The sequence below is a fragment of the Thermobia domestica genome, chromosome 3 (assembly GCF_964235325.1).
Source record: "Thermobia domestica chromosome 3, izTheDome1.hap1.1, whole genome shotgun sequence".
NCBI classification, from domain to species: Eukaryota; Metazoa; Arthropoda; class Insecta; order Zygentoma; family Lepismatidae; genus Thermobia; species Thermobia domestica.
In genome coordinates this window covers 236013473-236032259 of record NC_137456.1, presented here as the reverse complement: position 1 = coordinate 236032259, position 18787 = coordinate 236013473, and the positions used below count along the sequence as shown (strand labels likewise).

Genomic DNA, 18787 nt, shown 5'->3' with positions numbered 1-18787 from the left:
GAAAGCCGTTAGATCTACTCCTGTGTTGATATCTTCATTAATTTCTCGTTCAGTCTCTGCGTTTAAACATGATTGCCAATGGTAATATCCCCATACTGAAGAACAACGGACACCTATTCTGCAACTCGTATTACATCCTTTACAGCGTTGCAAAATATATTATTAATTAATCAGGATCCGGTAACAAAAGATTTTAAGTGGGTTCTAATCTATTAATCATTCACACCAATTTTGAGGATTTAACTCATTATCAAGCAATTTTTGGACCTGTAGATACTCTTAAATAAATGTTGCTAGAATGTGGCTCGTAGATTGGGGAATTGCACTTGCTTATGCATTGGCCTTTGCAAATGAATATCATCTGCTAGATTTGCAAATAAATATCATCAAGAGGAGCGACGCGTGAGCCGGCGCATTGGCATGGTTTTTGCACAATTCAGGCCTCTTCGTACGCACATCATCTCCCAAACGCGCTAAAATGTCCTGGGACAACTGTTTACTATCTGACCACGTGGTACAAATTGATGATGGACAATGCCCTTCCCGTCAAAAAGCACAACCAACATCACCTTAGACTAGGACACCGTGAATTAGTTGAAAAGGGATTGAAATGTCTCTGTAAAAGTTCTGCCAACTTTATAGCTTCTTCTCTCTCTCTCTCTCTCTCTCTCTCTCTCTCTCTCTCTCTCTCTCTCTCTCTCACTCACACACACACACATACACATACATATATATATATATATATATATATATATATATATATATATATATATATATATATATATATATATATACATACAGATGGTGATCAGAAAAATGGAAACACCTGAACGAAATTGCAACTTACCAGATTAATATGGTGTCGGGCCACCTTTCGCCTTCAGAACAGCCTTGATGCGACGTGGGATGGAGGCATAGAGGTCGTGAATGGTAGCAAATGGAATTTTACACCATTCCTCGCGCAGGGCATCGGCCAGTTCTGTGAGAGATGATGGAGGTGGAAATCGTCGCCGGAGTCGTGTTTCCAAGACTGACCACAGATGTTCAATTATGTTTAGATCTGGGGATTGGGCGGGCCAGGGGAGGTGTTGAACTTCATCCCGATGTTCCTCAAACCACGCTGCATCAACGCCAGCTGTGTGAATGGGTGCATTATCATCCTGGAAGATGACGTCATTGTCCGGGAACAACATCCGGACCATAGGATGCAAGTGGTCTCCTAAAATTGCGACATAATCGTTGGCAGTGATTCGTCTGCTAAGTGTGACCACAGGACCCAATGAAAACCCACAGCGTCCAGCATGATATGGCGGCCCACAGCGTCACCGAGCCGCCGCCATGTTTCACAGTTGGGCGGAGACACTGCAGATCATAAGCTTCTTTGGGCGTTCTCCACACATAAACACGGTCCGTGGTTGGGAATAGGGTGAAGGATGACTCATCCGACCATATCACACGTTTCCAGTCCTCAACGGTCCAAGTTGCATGGTCGCAGCACCATTTGCGGGGTGCGAAAGCGTTATGGTCCCTGATGAGCGGTTTGGCCCATGCAACACGACCCCGTAAGTTCATGTCATGTAATTCGCGGCGGACTGTGATTGTCGAAACAGGGTGGGGGAGGTGTTGATTGAGTTCCTCCGTCACTTGCTCCACAGTGGCACGACGGTTCTGCGTGACATTGCGCTTTAATACCCGGCGTGACCTGTCACTATGATTTTCTTCCGCCCACTGTTCCGCTTCCCCGATGTGGTTTTCCCGTGTGTTGTGTAGGCCGTCATCATCTTCGGCACTGACCCACGCGACACACCTAACACAGTAGCCAGTGCCGTCACACTCATTCCACATGACCGGGCACCAACAATTTGCCCTCTTTGAAAATCTGAGAGGTCTCCCATTTTATACTAACTCCGTGTGCTGCAGCCACTGGACACTGCTGTTCCACTGCGCCTGACGTAGTATGGAGACCGACCTAACACACCACCACCAGCGGTCCTGCGCTGCGGGCGCCACGACACCATTGCCAACCCATACATCTGACGTGTTGCCAACTACAGGTGTTTCCATTTTTCTGATCACCATCTGTATATATATATATAATATACAGTATATAGGGTGAATCAAAAGTCCTTGTACACCTGCATAAGTTTGAAAATCGATGGGAAAAGTAAAAAGTGATGATGGGAACAGAGGGGCCGAAACTTTTGGAGTGTATGTCATTCATAGCCGCCATCTTGAAATTCGCAATTTTGGATTCGTCAATTTTTTTTAAATAGGAAGGGGGTGTATGACACATCAAATAACACTAGCTTGAGCTCAGGAATGTAGTGGTATAATTTGTTTTTTTTTTCTATCTTGTACAGTTTAGAAGTTATTAATGTTCAAAGGTGGGAAATTACCTTGATACTGAATGCTACAACACATGTTCTACGTGTTGTCAATCCCGTGCAATGCACAACTGTAGTCGCCGCAACCACTCTGACTGCACACGGAGGAGAATGTCTCCTGAAATTTAGTCACAGGCTTTTTGGATGCGTTCCTCCAAGTGTCTCAGCATACACTATCAGCTTAAGATGTCCCCATAGATAAAAATCAAGGGGCGTTAAGTCGGGGGATCTGGGTGGCCACTCCACGGGACCACGGCGACCTATCCACTTCCCTGGCAGTTGTTCATCCAACCATTCACGGACACCAAGTCCATAGTGTGGAGGGGCTGCTGAAAATAAGATGGAAAAATTCCGTCAGCGTTCAGTATGGCAGGGGACACAAGGTCCTGCAGCAGCATCAGATACTGTGGTGCAGTTACGGTGTTGTAAATGAAAAATGGCCCAATGATGCGGGTGTCCCATATGCCACACCACATCATCACTTTCGCTGGACTATGTTCTCGACTCGGGTCAACCCAGTTCGGATTTGCGTCACAACAGTATCGACAATTATGTCGATTAACATCCCCGTTCAAAGTGAAATAGGCCTCGTCGCTGAACAGTATGTCCTTGGCAAACGCAGGATCCAGTTCGTGTTGTTCAGTAGCCCACATGCAGAACTCCAACCGGCGATCAAGGTCATCCTCGTTCAGTTTGTTGCATGTGCAGCTTGTAAGGATGCCACTGATTGACGTGCAATATCCGGACAACGGAGGATTGGCTTATTGCACATGCTAGGGACACACGACGGGTACTTCGTTTAGGACTTTCCACAAACGACGCAACAACCGCCGTTGCAGTTTCCTCATTGGTGGCAGTCATTGGTCGCCCACTACGTGCCCTCTCTTGGACAGAGCGCGTCTCCTGGAATTTGGTGATCACGTGAGCCACCGTGCTGTGCGATACTGGTTCTCTGTCTGGGTGCCGTCTGTTGTAGTCAGCTGCTATTGTTCGGTAGCTGCGTTCCCCTGATATAAGGATGATTTCGATCTTCTGTTCACGTGTCAGACCCATTTTAGATCACCTGGAACAAAGAGAGAACTGGATCAGTATCAAGGTAATTTCCCACCTTTGAACATTAATAACTTCTAAACTGTACAAGATAAAAAAATAACAAATTACACCACTAAATTCCTGAGCTCAAGCTAGTGTTACTTGTGTCACAGCCGTACATCTTATTATTGTATTTTTCTTTTCCTTTTCTTTAATTGAATATTATGTACTTCTTGATGTTGATTAATTATATTTAATTATGCTATGGGTTGTTAAAAGGACGGCCGATCTCCCCTTCTTAATTGAGAAGTTACCAATTGTTTATATTGTATATATTTGTCTGTTTCGTTTATTTCGTCTGTTTAATATGTGTGTTTTGTGTATTCTTAAATCCCAATGATAGAATGTTCTCAATGGAAAATTCCTATTAACATTGTATATCGTAGGAGAGACTTCAAGGGTGAGACAAAGTCAAAGGGGTAATTCAGAACAGGATATGAAAGAGATTTTTGGAGATGTTTGTTAGGAAATGGTCACCAGCAGGGTGGATTGATTTAAATCAGTCTGATTTAAATCACGATTTTAATCAAGATTTAAATCACTTGATTTTTTAAATAAAAATCGTTGATTTAAATCAAATTCCGAAATAAATTAATTTAAAGTGAAAATAAGTAAAATCCCGTTTCAGTTCTGTTATTTCGACTGTGGAAGATAATAATCATAGTACATTGAGACTCAAATATATGTACAGCACAGTATGAAAACGAGTATCATGCAGAGGATGATTAGGGAAAGTCCCACTTTGAACGGGTAACGGGAGAATCCTGCTTTCTTCTCTTCGTAACATAGGATTTTTAAATCGTTAACTATTCGAACGGAGAAATCACCATGAACATTTAAGACAAAAATTATTTTGTGTCCACGTCTGTTTGTTTGTTTCTAGATAATAGGGGCGTATTTAGAGGGGTCCGATCCCCTTTCCGAAACAAAAAAAATTAAAACTTTAGGCGAAATTTATGTACTAAATACATAGAAGTTCCTCGGGATCGTAATACGGCAAATTTTGGATGCGTTAAAATATCGAATAATACTTTTGATAAAGTGGATTCTTTCAAATATCTAGGATCAGTATTAACAGACGAAAACGATATTCACGAAGAAATAAAATGTCGACTAAAAGCAAGGAATTCTTATTATTATTCAGTTCAAAATCTCTTGTCACGAATTCTTTTCAGGAATTTGAAGATTAAAATATATATGACTGTTGTTCTCAGGGTGTCTACCAAGCAAGCGTAATTAAATTCCTTGACTTTCCCTGACAAAATTATAATTTTCCCTGACTGTCATTCTTTTTTTTCTTAGTGTAACTCATGAAAAGTAACTTATATTTAAATCATCAAATGAAATCTTTCAGTTTTACGTCCCACGGTTATGCCGGTTAGGCTAAAGCAGACGGTGATGATGAGAGATGAATGAAATGAAAAAAGTGGGAGGAAACGGGAGAACCCCGAAAAAACCCACGAGCACGTTGTTTGTCCACCATAAAGTCCACACGGCGCGAGCTGGGATCGAACCAGGGACCCCAAGCACCGGAGGAGAACGCTGTACCAGTGAGCCAGCGCGCTCCAACATATTTATTACCTGTAATTTATGACTATTTTAGTGACATTACTTCATCCCTCACAGCCTGGGAAAGATTTTTCCCTGAAACAATGAAATTCCCTGACTTTCCCTGACCCTGCAAATTCCCTGACGTTGCTTGACTGGTAGACACCCTGGTTCTGTATGGTTGCGAAACATAGTCGCTTATTATGACGGAAGAACGTAGACTGAAAGTATTTGAGAACAAGATCCTGAGACGAAAGTATTTGAGAACAAGATCCTGAGACGAATATTAAGACCCAAGAAGAACGGGAATGGCGGAAACTTCATAACGAGGAACTACATAATTTATACGGTTTACCAACCATTGTTAGGGTCATAAAGTCTAGGAGACTCAGGTGGGCAGGTCATGTAGAAAATAGGAATATTTTCAAATTCTTAACTGGAAGACCAATCGGCAAACGACCATTAGGAAGATCTACGCGCAGATGGGATGACAATATTAAGATGAATCTCGCAGAAATAGGAATACAAAATAGAAACTGGATCCGGTTGGCTAAGGATAGAAGTCAGTGGAGAGTTTCCGTGAACGGCATTGAACCTCCGGGTTCCATAGGCCATAGAGTTAATTAGTTAATTTTAGGCGAAATTTGTGTACTTGACATGTGTTTCGTGCCGCTGGCTATTTCTGATTTTCTAAAAATATACCCCTGCCAAATATCAGTAACTTTCGTGAAAAGAAAAGTTTCGTGTTGATAAACCTTGCTGTACGTTTTTTCCTTAATGCTTAAGGAACATTGTTTGGGATTGAAATAGGTTAACGATTGGGGATTAATTCAAAATTAAACCAAAATACTTTCACTTAAATGGCATAATTGTCATTTAATATTAATTCCTAATGTTTTTTCTCCAGTTCGCGACTTGTATTATACGAGGAGAAAGATTTGATTTAAATCAAAAAAATCGATTTAAATCAAAAAAATCAACAAAAATGATTTTTATTAAAAAAATCATGATTTTTTTCCACCCTGGTCACCAGGCCTTACACGTGATGAGGACGTAAGCACTGAATATCAATGTGTCAATTTTTTTAATATAACAAAAATGTGTACGAAAAGGGAAAATACTTGGAGTCTTATGTGCGCACGCAGTTGAAGTGCTGGGTGCACAAAAGGGTGTATATGGAAAGTTAACATTGGTGACCAAAGTACAAAATAGTCATAAGATCTGACGTAAGTTGCAGAAACTTGTCACGTTTTTAGCATTTACTATAAATGTGATGTCTCCAAAAACTGATGTAACTTCGTAGACGCACATCATACTATAAACCTCGGGGGTCCGTCGGTCAATTTTCTTTTCGGCGTTTGTACATCTAAATTAACCGACGGACTTCAACTCTAACCTTACTTTTTCTTTTTAACAAACTGGGCAAGATAATTCGTCTCTATTATTCAAAGTGTACTTGCACCCCCGGATCTGTCTGCAGCTAAAGATTAAGAGAGACTTAATATGTTGTTTATTCACGTGTGACCGCTCGCATACTGTTTATCCTGAAGTTGAAATTTTAAAGTACGTTCCGCTCGCGTAGTGGAGCTGCGACACTTGATATGTCATACACCCCCATTCCCATTTTTAAAAAAATTGACTTGAATCCAAAATGGCGGATTTCAAGATGGCGACCATGAATGATATACACTCCAAAAGTAGCGGCCCCTCATCAAACCTCTGTTCCCATCATCACTTTTTACTTTTCCCGTCGATTTTCAAACTTATGCAGGTGTCCAATGACTTTTGACTCAATCTATATATATATTGTTCTTCAAAGTATTTCATTGTCACTTCGCCATTAATCCGACGAACAACTTGTGCACGTCCTCACTTCCGCGGGCGTATCTTGGCGAGTAACAGTCATAATGAAACTAGGCAAATGGCAGTTTTTGTTGTTTAAATCTGCCGCTAGTGGTGCTCAGTAGCCGCAGCGCGCTCCCTGTGCCGGTTGACGCATATTTGAAAAGTAATTTTTTGAACACACCTCGTATAACGGAACAAAAACAATTCATGAGATTCCCTGTAAGGTTGCGTAATTTTCTGAACACGACGTGTAACTCAAGGGTAAATGATACTCCATACCATCCTCCTGCTGTACAGCATAAAATTTGTTTTGAATTTCTAAAATTTCGCGACAGACCTGTTGGAAAAGGCTGCCATAACAGATACCCGAAGGTATAATTTACATTGTGCGATCTAGTTTGACATGAGGAGGGTGCAGATGTGAATGTTTTCTAAGAAAGGTTTTCATTACTTTTAAAAACTACTTATAATTTATCTCACCTTAAATGTTATTTACCATGTGACGTAATTGATTTTATTAACAATTAAACAAGTTATAATTTATATTTCTTAACTTGCTCAATTACAGTAATTATATATAAAAAAAAATGTTTCAAAATGGAAAGTGGATTTCACAGAGTCATATTTTTCTTACGCACTCATGCAACTGCTATAGAACTTCAGTGTCTTGTTTCATACTACTAAAGTAATTCTTGGGATATTCTGATTTTTTGGTTATATAGAATAAGGTTACAGGGCTTTGTAATTCCCTGTATGGGAGGTGGAATACTTGAGAAAAAACACTTTTTGTTATTCGCAACAGATATGCGATGCCGACACACAAGAGCCGCATGTTGAAGCTTGTTCAGTTAGACAAAACGAGGTTTGAGTATGTCAGCTAAACCAGTGAGGAAAAAAAACACTTGGGTTTTCGAAAGGGAAATTTAATAGAGTGGCCAGATGCTAAACAGAACATACATGACTATACAGTTTCCATTGTTTGAAAGAATATTGATTAAGTTTGTGTGAAATAATAATAATAATAATAATAATAATAATAATAATAATAATAATAATAATAAAAGCATGTTTCTTATATACAAGTATTTTAGATTTGAGCTTAAATAATTCAAAATTCATGTTTCTCCTATTCAGCCAATCCTCGAATATGTTGAACCAGGCAAGATTGAAAGTTTTGAAATACCAGGAAGATCATGTACATAACGTGCTAGATGAGGCTCGAAGACGTTTGGGAGAAGTAACTCGGGATCCAGCTCGTTATTCACAAATTTTGCAAAAACTTATTATACAGAGTCTGTTTCAGGTAAGTGAATTGCTAGTAAATAATACTTAGTAAAATAGATAATTACTGAGTTTTATTTTCTATTTTTTAGAATTAAAAATAAAGGATGCCCTCATATTTTGAAGTTTACAACTATATAGTATTCTTGTTTTTTTCAGGGTACTCTTCTCGAATTCTTAACTCTCATTCATAGTTGTATTATTTTAACTTTGAGTACGTAAGGTCTAAAACTCAAAACCATTTTCAAGTTTACGTACATTAAACATAAAATATTTCTTCCGGTTGTTTAGTCTGTGTCTCAGTAAATTGAAAAATTATTGCCTTGATCAAGATTTTCGTACGGAACTTTGATTTCCAGCCTGATTGACATTTCTTCGAAAAGATCATTTTTTAAAAAGCTTTTTCGATTAGAAGAATCATAGTGTTTTCTCGCTACTACCGCGATAACACGAGTGCTATTTTTTTCTATGTATAGTGTTTTGTATTTCTGCTTTGATACCCTTGTGTTTTTTGGGCTTATTTTCCTTGTCTTTCTAAATAAATAATCCCAGACGCAATCGAGATACATATGTACACCGTATGTTTTCTCCTATTTACAAATTGTATTCGTTTCTAAATACTTTTCACTCTGGAAAAAGGTCGTCAAAGAAAGATTCCCGTTAGTCGACTGATCATGTCGAGTTAATTTTCTAATTACCGTAGTCTATCTGTATTGTATTTGCATAAAGATTTATATGCCTCATATTCTGCGGTTGTGTCTAACTTCCTTACAAGCGTAAGAAATTGATGCATGTCTCACAAACGAATGAAGCACCTGAAAGGTAGAAATTTAGAACTCAATCTATAACGTTCAGAAAGGTTCAGCGAGCTGTGTACGGAATGGAAAGTAATTTGCGCAGAATGACAACGGATTACTAGAAAAAAGGTAAAATGTCTGCACGTGAAAAAGTAGACGAAAACCAGAGGGACGGTTGCTGTATTGGTCATGTGGCCGAGTGGTGAAGGCAGTCAGCTCTGGAATGTGTGGTGGTGGGCTCAAATCTCATCGTCGACTAACTTTTTTTTTTTATGTGGAAAAATCAGTAATGACACTGTATATCCATCGTACTAGAAATCGGTAAGTACTGTGAAAAGGGTGAAGCACGTTGATCTACACCGCCGTGCAAACTAGGATACCAAAGGTATCATGTCTTAGTTACATGTAACTATATAGGAATCGTGCAAGACATGAAACTATAGGAACAAATACAGAGAAAGGTATGTTGAATAATGGGCATGCCGAAGGACAACAAAATAATAGAAACGAAAACATACATTACATACAACACTAGCATCGGTCAGTCGAACTCCCTTGCACGCGATCATTTGGCTGTTTGACGACAGTATCAAACTCATTTCCGAAACATGCTATTCGCGTCGTTGGCGCATGCTATCAGCTCGTGTATAAAACTGTTTCAGCCAACAAACAAAAAACGGAAGCCGACGAGGAGTTTGAGCACGTGACCCCACGCTCCGGAGTCGATTGCCTTTACCAATCGGCCACATAGCCAATATAGTAACAGTTACTTTTGCTTTCGTATACTTCTGTTACATGTAGACATTTTGCTCTTTTTCCCGCAGTTCATATTAATTCTGCACAAAATACTTTTCATTTTGTATACAGCTCGTTGAACCCTCTCCAATGTTATACAGTGAGTTCTAGATATCCATTTTGTAGTTGCTCCATTTCCACGTGAGATTCGTGAAAGAAATTTGGGGTCAGCGATGAGCTTATTTATAGGCGTATTTCGGTTTATTAAAGGTCTTTATACACATAAGGATGGAATATTTCCAAAGAACTTTGCATTATGATTATTCAAGGTGTGTCGAATACACAACTCGAATGAACTTACTAGTTCTGTTATAAGAGCTTCAGATATCTCTGTGAACCTCTTTACACACTGATCTTGTGATCGTGATATCTTTTGATCACTCACAGTTTGAGTGCTGCAGTTTGAAGTTTGTAACTTGCAAAAAACTTCATATTTTTTGTATTGTAGGTTTTTTGAAGCAGCATAAAATTGTGGACATATTTCGACAGCTTACTTAAACTTCAAGCAACTGTAAATAACGACTAGGGTAAACTACTAGTGAAGTTACGTGGATACATAATTTCCAGCAATAGATTGAACTGAAAAGAAAGAAAATAGTTGCTGAAATTAAATACATTATCACTGTAAGGCATATTTAGTTAATAGTGTGTGTAACTAAATAGTATAACTAACCTTACATTGCCAATACATTTATTTCAATGAAGTTATTTCGAAAGCCGCTTCTGATCTTATCCTTGATTCCTTAATGTACGAAAAACTAAGAAATCCCCGAACTCGCATACTGGGTCCGTAATAAGATACTGCAGTTTCAATTCTGTCCAAACATGTAGGATTGTCCAATAGCGTTAAGAGGTTAAAATCAAGAACATTGTATTGCACATTGCAGAGCTTCTATAGACCTGGAAAGCCACAGAGTTAAGGAAATATAAATAGTTAGGGAAATTCACCAAATATACCGTATATCTTAAGAATAAAGAAACTGAACATACGCTACAGCAGGCTGCTAGTACGTAGAAAATGCATATTTTAAATTATTAGATAAATTGAGAGTGGGTCAGCGCCAGTAGTGTCCGACTGCCAATCTAGCGATCGGGGTTCAATTCTTGGTGTGTGTAATTCTTCCTCTAGGCCGTAAGTCTCTGAGGTTGGCTGAACCTTGGAAAACAGTACTGGGGACAACCCTGGGGCCAAATCGTTGCTAGTGAGACCCGGTCTCGTATAGGGTTGTTGTGATAAGAGATATTTTAGATAAAATGAGAATAGAGAATGGAATTAAATATTGAAAACAAAGTACAGGAACTGCGAAAGAAAATTAGATACAAGTAAAATTTCGTTATATACATATTATTTCTATATGGAAACTAACACATTAAGAAAGCTAGCACATTCCATGGAATTAGCCATTGACATTAAAGTAGCGAAGAAAACGAAGAGAAACAAGTAGCATATACAATACTATGCAGAAGTAGTAGATTAGGTGTTAATGGTGAAATATTTGGTCATATGCTTAAAAATTGATAAAATATAACATTCTGTTAAGTGATATTGACAGTTAATGCGCTTCTTGTTTCAGTTAGGTTTAATAAGTTTGTGATACTTTCAGTACTCGTGAGTAGTAGGGTTGATTGTTAGTTGGCCAGCTATTTTTCGTACCAAGATGTAAGTTTTATACGAGGCCTATCGAAAAAGTATCGGACCTTTGTTTTTGAGAAAACTACATGACGTAAGTTGGCCAAATTTTGTTATGGAAGAGGGTCCATGATCTTTTTAGCGTACAGAGGAAGACAAACGATCGAAATCAACCAATAATAAATAGTACATAGTGGCGCGTTTGAGTGTTAGGGTTGATCACATTATTGTTGTGACCTTGGCAACAGTTCATTCGTTATTCTTTAGTTGACAGTTTTGTGTATGTTTAGTTCGTGTGTATGGGTAAACTGATTTTTGCACCATTCTGTATTAAAGAACACTGTCAAAACTGAGATGTGCCAGGGTTTCTACCGATTTGCAAATCCTTAAACTTGGAAAAATCAGGGAGTTCAGCTTACTTGTAAAAAGTCAGGGAATTTTAATAAGGGATTTTTACATTTCAGAACCCATTTCTCTCTTTTTGCCTTGCCCGGCTATTTGGTAGGGAATATTTCATAAAGTGAATTTTGTTTTGCAAAACTTATTTATCTACACACACACTATATATATATATATATAATAAATATATGTAGGTGGGGAAAAATTCAGCTTTTTTAAACATAATATACAGACATGGTAATTTGTAAATCGTGACCTGGATAAGTCAGGGAATTTGTGCTTTCTAAGTGAGAACCCTTGGTGTGTAGAAACTTTTCAGGTTGCCTGCAAGTAATAACAAAACTTGACGATGTTGATTTTGCTTTAGTTTTGTTTAATTTTAAATACATTCTAATTCTACAATTTGTGAAGTGTACTTTTATGAATAAAACATTGTTTTCTCCCTTTCAGCTTCTCGAAGCGAATGTAATACTTCGAGTCCGTCAAGCGGATATTGGCCTGATAGAAGATGCTATTCCAGTTATAGCTGCTCAGTATACTGAAGCAACAGGAAAGGAAGTTAATGTGAAAGTTGACAAGGAAAACTTTTTATCCCCGGACACGTAAGTTCATTTATTGTACCTAGAATCAACAGGGTTTGCATACACACGTATACATAAATCGTGAATGAAGTTTTGTATTTTCTCCTTCAAAATTTTCGTTGCGTGGAACGGATCATCGCTCAGTATCTCATTTTGTCCGAAAATTAAAAGAAAAGAATTAGGGAAATTATGAGTGCTAGTGAGCCAACGTATAAGCTGGAAAAGGGAAAACAGGTGCCCTCTCTCCCCTTCTTAAGGTATTATATTACCATGATATTTTTGTTATGAAGGTGAAGTTATTATTTACCTTCTTATAATGAAAATTAAGGATGTCAACTTTAGTTTCCTTTTTTGAAATTAAATTCTATGAATGTTCCTATATGAAGTCAGGAAATTCGCTTAACTAACAAGTGAAGAATTAGGGAAGAAATAATGCTTGAACTTCTTCAATTTTCGCAGATATTTAAATGCTCCAGAAATGAATAGATATAGAATCTCGATTAGTTTAATGTACGAACCCATGTGATAAATTCCACTGTGTTCACCAAATTGGAAAGAACCTGGGTTTTTTCTTCGTTCTAACCAAAACCTTGGATGCATGGCTTTATCTCCTCGTCAGCAGTGGAGCCGAAATCTATTGCACCAAAAAGAAAGGAGCACATAATACGCAGTGTCAAATGCATGTTTTCGCTTAAGTCATTGAGACCAATGGTCTCTAGTTGCAGCTAGGCGAAGTCGCTGGCAAGTGATTCAAGAGCCACCTGGTGTAGGATGTCGGAGTTGGAGCTTGTAGATTTTCTTATCCATTAAAAGAATGCTTTCCATAAATTGTGTCGGTTCTTATTAAATATTCTCTAATTCACCTTCAAAGAATAAAAATCAGCACAAAGGCCAGAAGTATTGAAAATGTAAGGGAAAGAACAGTGTTTAAAGAACTCAAAATAGGAAAATAAATATTTAGGATAGAGTTTAACATTGTTTAAGGGAAGTAATAGAAAGAAAAAAAAGGGGAGGAAGAAAGCTATTATTTATATCAAAACCGAGGTTACTTTAGGACTTTAATGCAAACAAACTTTTCAGTTTGTGGCATAATACTTGTTCTGATTATCGTTATGAAGATTTGCCGGTCAGAAATATTGAGATGTAAAAAATATTTTGCAACCAAAACATTTGGAGTTGGTATAATGGTTAATCATATAGGTTTTGCAATAATAAAGTGGCACAATAACATAAAAAAAGTACCATAATGTTTCTATCGAAAATTATCCCTTTATTCATACACAGAATAAAATAAAGCAAATACCTTATTTTCTCTTTAAGATTATTATTACAAGCAAAAACCTTGGAATATTTCTTCTATACTTTTGAATGTTATCTTAAAAAAAAGTGGGTGACAGACAATAGTTAAATTGTACCGGCGAGTCTTAACCAGTGTATGCGGTGTTTGGAAAAACTAAGATTGATTGGTACATTGTTAGGGAATTCCATTTTAGTTGTCTTTGTATCGGTTTGCGTGGTATATCTATCTAGGAAAAATCATTTACGTATAAGTTACACAACTAACGTAGAAGTTATTTGTGAAGATAACGCTAACTCTAAAAAGGATTTTGAGTATTGAACGTTGTGGTAAGCTAACCGTTTGTTGTTCTCGATATTATTTTGTGAGAAACATTATTTTATATACAGTGTTTCTGTTTATCTTGAAATGTCCTTGCCACTTTTTACCTAATACAAAAATAAATAAATAAAAAAATAAAAAATAAAATTAAAAAAACCGCTGAAGATTTGTACCATGCAAATATCGCCAGGGGAAACATGACTTGACATATTCTTCATCATCAATGCTACTTTGTGACTGTATAACAGAACAATTCCATTGCCTTGTTCAGTTTTTAAACTCTATGGAGATTGAATTGATCGTAATTAATTCGTTATGGTAACAAGTTGGTGCTACTCCAAGTTTAAACCTATTGCAATAATTTTAAAGAATTCTCACGTGTTCGGGAATCGGTGGAACGATGTATCACTATCTACCAATAGCCTTTTTCCCTTATTTAAAGCAGACTTGTTACTGGAGACAAAACTTATGAGTATTTAGCAAATAGCAAGGTGTTTTTTTTCGTGACTCAGATTTTCTTTAAGTCCTATATCCTTTCGAAGTATTTATCACTATTTCTAAGTACTTGATTTCTAGAAATAATAACTTGTCAGATCCAATATTTCAGTGTCCATGAAACAGTTGCAGCAATCGAAAACATGCACTTAGTTTCGTTTATCATTACTGATTTTCGCATTGCATAGTGAAAATTTCCAGGCCTTAAAAAACGTAGTAAGAAAGAAGAAAGTTTTTCAGTTACTTCCGTAGCTGACTTGCACGAAAGACCTGACATGAATATTCTTTTACTTCCTACAGTCCTTCCTTAGAATTAAAGGCATACAGTTTATGAAACAGGCATGAATGATCATAAACTAAAGTGCTTAGAAAAGTGTTTGAGTAGTTTTGTATACGATCTGTAGAGCAATATTGTAGGAAATCCGATGTACTTGATAAGTAAACATATCAGATGTACTGGATTCTGTGGATTTTAGGAAACGAAGCAATTGTTCTGTTATAGTCTCTGTTGCTTTTTGTGTAACTCTACAAAGCTAATAAAAAGTGTGGGCAACCGTATTCAAAACTTTCCGTCCCATTTCGTAAAGTAAGTCATTACTGATGTCATATTGTACGGCTGATAATGAACTACGAACAATATACCCGTGATCATTTCTAAAAATTCTTCGAAAAGTATCAGCCCCAAAAGTAAAGTACAACTTGCGATTTTTTTCATGCAAAGTGATGTATGCTATATAGTTGGCTTAGTACTGAAATATGTAATTATTAAATATGAACAAAATCGCCCACATCGCTTTTGAGAAAACCTCCTTATTTTGGGAGATAGGAAGAAATTTTGAAAAGAAAAAGATACCGTTTAAAAACCACAAGTTCATAATTCAGGGTTCATAGCCAGTCACTTTTTTTTAACTAAAAGTTACTTTTTTTTCAAGTTGGTCACTAGAAGTTACTTTTTTTCAAATTTGTCACTAAAAGTTACTTTTTTTTTTTTTTTTTTTTTTTTGCGAGGAAAAGTGACTTTTTCGTGTGATTTATGTTTTGCATTGGCAATTTTCTATTTTAAAAATAAACAAATAAATAAATGGAAAAAAGCAGAAACTTGTTACTCATTACTCTTCTGAAAGCTTTAATACTTGCTGCCACATGTGAAACAGCTTTATTCTCACTTCAGCTTTTATTCTTTCTAAAGCACAGTGGATGGTTAGTGGATGCTTAAGCTCTCAAGGTGGGGTTGAGAACCCTTCTGTGTCTATTCTTTCTTCTATCATAATAGTCTTTTAGTTAACACTCCGCTCAACGTTGTGTGTGTGCATTTGTGTGGTTCATCATGTTCGTCTTGTGTAATGCTTCTTGATGTTCTTAAGACTAGGTTTTGAATTTGAATATTTCCTGGCTTTGAGAACTCTCAGTTCTAAGTTAAATATGATGCCTGGGATGAAGAAATTCGGAAATAGGCCAGAACTGGTTCCACTTACTCAGAAGCTTCATACATCTCCTAAGTCTGCTTACCGTAACTACAAAGCATACTTAGAAAATCTAAGAAAGGGGGAAGCTCAAAAAGAAGTAAAGAAGAAAAAATGAAACAAAACAACAAAGAGAGACGTGATGGAGAAATTGACAAAGGAAAAGAGGGGCATGATGAGATTATGGTCACTTTTTGGTCACTTTTTTTGTGTGCTTTTGGTCACTTTTCAACTATTTACAAGAGACCAGACCACTATTAACTAACTAACTAACTCTATGGCCTATGGAACCCGGAGGTTCAGTGCCGCGTTCACAAAAGCTCTCCACTGACTTCTATCCTTAGCTAATTGGATCCAGTTTCTACTTTGTATTCCTATCTCTGCGAGATCCATCTTAATATTGTCCTCCCATCTGCGCCTAGGTCTTCCTAATGGTCGTTTTCCTATGGGTCTACCAGTCAAGACTTTGAAAGCGTTTCTACTTACTTCCATTCTAGCTACATGACCTGCCCACCTAAGCCTCCTAGACTTCACGACCCTAACAATGTTGGGTAAACCGTATAAACTATGTAGTTCCTCGTTATGAAGTTTCCGCCATTCCCCATTCTCGTTCCTCTTGGGTCCGAATATTCTTCTCAGGATCCTGTTCTCAAATACTTTCAGTCTATGTTCTTCCCTCAGAGTAAGCGACCATGTTTCGCAACCATACAGAACAACAGGCATGATTATCGTTTTATATATTTTAAGCTTCAAATTCCTCGACAGAATTCGCGACGACAAGAGATTTTGAACCGAATAGTAACACGAATTCCCTGCTTTTAGTCGACATTTAATTTCTTCGTGAATATGATTTTCGTCTGTTAATATTGATCCTAAATATTTGAAAGTATCCACTTTATCAAAAGTATTATTTAATATTTTAACGCCTCCACAATTTGCCGTATTACGGTCCCGACGCACTTCCATGTATTTAGTTTTCTCTGCATTTACTTCTAAACCCATGTCCCTGCAAGCGTTTAATAAGATCTCTGCATTTATTTCTACTGTTCTCCTATCATCCCCTATTAAATTTACATCATCAGCATATGCCATAACCTGGTGAATGCCGTTCAACTCTAGGCCCTGGTTGCTATCTTTGATTTTCCTTATGGCGTATTCCAGCACAAAGTTAAATAATAATGGCGACAACGCATCTCCTTGTTTCAGGCCATTTTCGACGTGGAACCTCGCGGACAAAAATTTTCCTACCCGGACTTTACTTTGGGATTCACTTAAACATATCTTAATTAATCTAATTAGCTTTCTCGGTATTCCAAGCTCTGTAAGAACGTTGTATAATGTTTCTCTCGTAACCGAGTCGTAAGCCTTTCTAAAATCAATAAATAGTTGATGTACCGGGGTATTGTATTCCCACTTCTTTTCGAGTATTTGGCGAATGGTAAATATTTGGTCGATAGTTGATCGATTTCGTCTAAATCCGCACTGATAATCTCCAATAATTTCATCTGCGTATGGGGTCAATCTTGCTAACAGAATATTTGAAAGGATTTTATAGGATGTTGACAGAAGAGAAATGCCTCGATAATTATTACAGTCAGTTTTGTCGCCTTTCTTGTGAATTGGAACAATGATTGACTCTTTCCACTCTTGTGGCAATTCTTCCTTGTTCCAGATAAGGAGAATGAGTTTGTGTATCTTGTTCCACAATTTTTCGCCTCCAGCTAAAATTAACTCAGCCGGAATTTCATCTACACCAGACCACTATTAGCCCTGATAATTTGATCCAGGATGGCCATTAGGCAAGTGTACTTAACATCTGGACGAAGAGACAGACATACATTCGAAAATAACTTTCAGCCATGAAGCGTGTGAATTTGTTGAAAATCTCCAATTCGATATTTTCACGATCACTATACCTTCATCTCTCATGTCATTGCTTGAACAAAGTTGAGATATTTTTCAGGAACTTATCAGATATCTTTGACAATACTGCGTCATTTCTGTCATTGTAGTAACATGTGAATAAATATTATTTTGTGAAAGTAGATTTTCTTCATTCTTTTCTAGATGCGGAGGAATCGAATTGCAGGCGCAGAGGGGAAAAATTAAAATCAACAATACATTGGAATCTCGAATGGATCTTATTGCACACCAGATGATTCCAGAAGTCCGAACAGCACTCTTTGGACGCAACCCCAACAGAAAATTCGCCGATTAAGATAATCCTTCAATATTTGGAAATAATTAATGATAATGTGTTGGTAGTGAAATGCGGTTTGGATTAACATGGTGGACAAACTACATTCCAGTATTATATGTATAGGTAGTCGTAGGTAATTGCTTTCCGTGTATACATGTAATGATTTTTCCTAATTTGTTAATTTAAGAAACCAATAATTCATTCATTGTAAAATACATTGATGCATCATCCATGTGGAAGTTCTATCATCAGTGTCCTCTACTTGAAATAATTGTATTTTATGAAAATAATATGGTTAATTTTGATCATGTGAACACTGTTAGTCCGTGTTATGGTTGTATAGTGTATATAATAAATAAAGCACAAGCTCGTTTCTGTTGTACTGATATATTCTTTCAATTTATTCAATACCTTGTTAATTTCAGAAATAATGAACAGTGGCTACAATTACATCAATAATTAAAATTGAAGTTCTTTTGGCTGATGGAGGTTTTTCCTTTTTAGCACATTAACATAATTTGTGTATTTATCTTGCACTTTGTTCAGGCAGTAAGTAATAAGAAAGTTGTTGTTGAATACTTTGCATTTTATACTTCTGCATGTTAGTTTCAAATTGAGAATTGGTTTTTCAGATATATTGAATACTGGAATAAAATCAT

The 18787-nt window shown here is 37.2% G+C and overlaps 1 protein-coding gene across 1 annotated transcript in view; it reads left to right on the top strand.

Moving 5' to 3' along the window:
• Positions 1–18514, top strand: part of Vha26 (V-type proton ATPase subunit Vha26) — a 35819-nt gene extending 17305 nt beyond the window's left edge. The window contains exons 3-5 of the mRNA XM_081752231.1: positions 8004–8172; positions 12222–12373; positions 17996–18514. Coding sequence (XP_081608357.1) covers positions 8004–8172; positions 12222–12373; positions 17996–18146 — 472 coding nt within the window. The 3' untranslated portion in view covers positions 18147–18514. The remainder of the gene's footprint in view (positions 1–8003; positions 8173–12221; positions 12374–17995) is intronic.
• Positions 18515–18787: the final 273 nt, after the last annotated feature.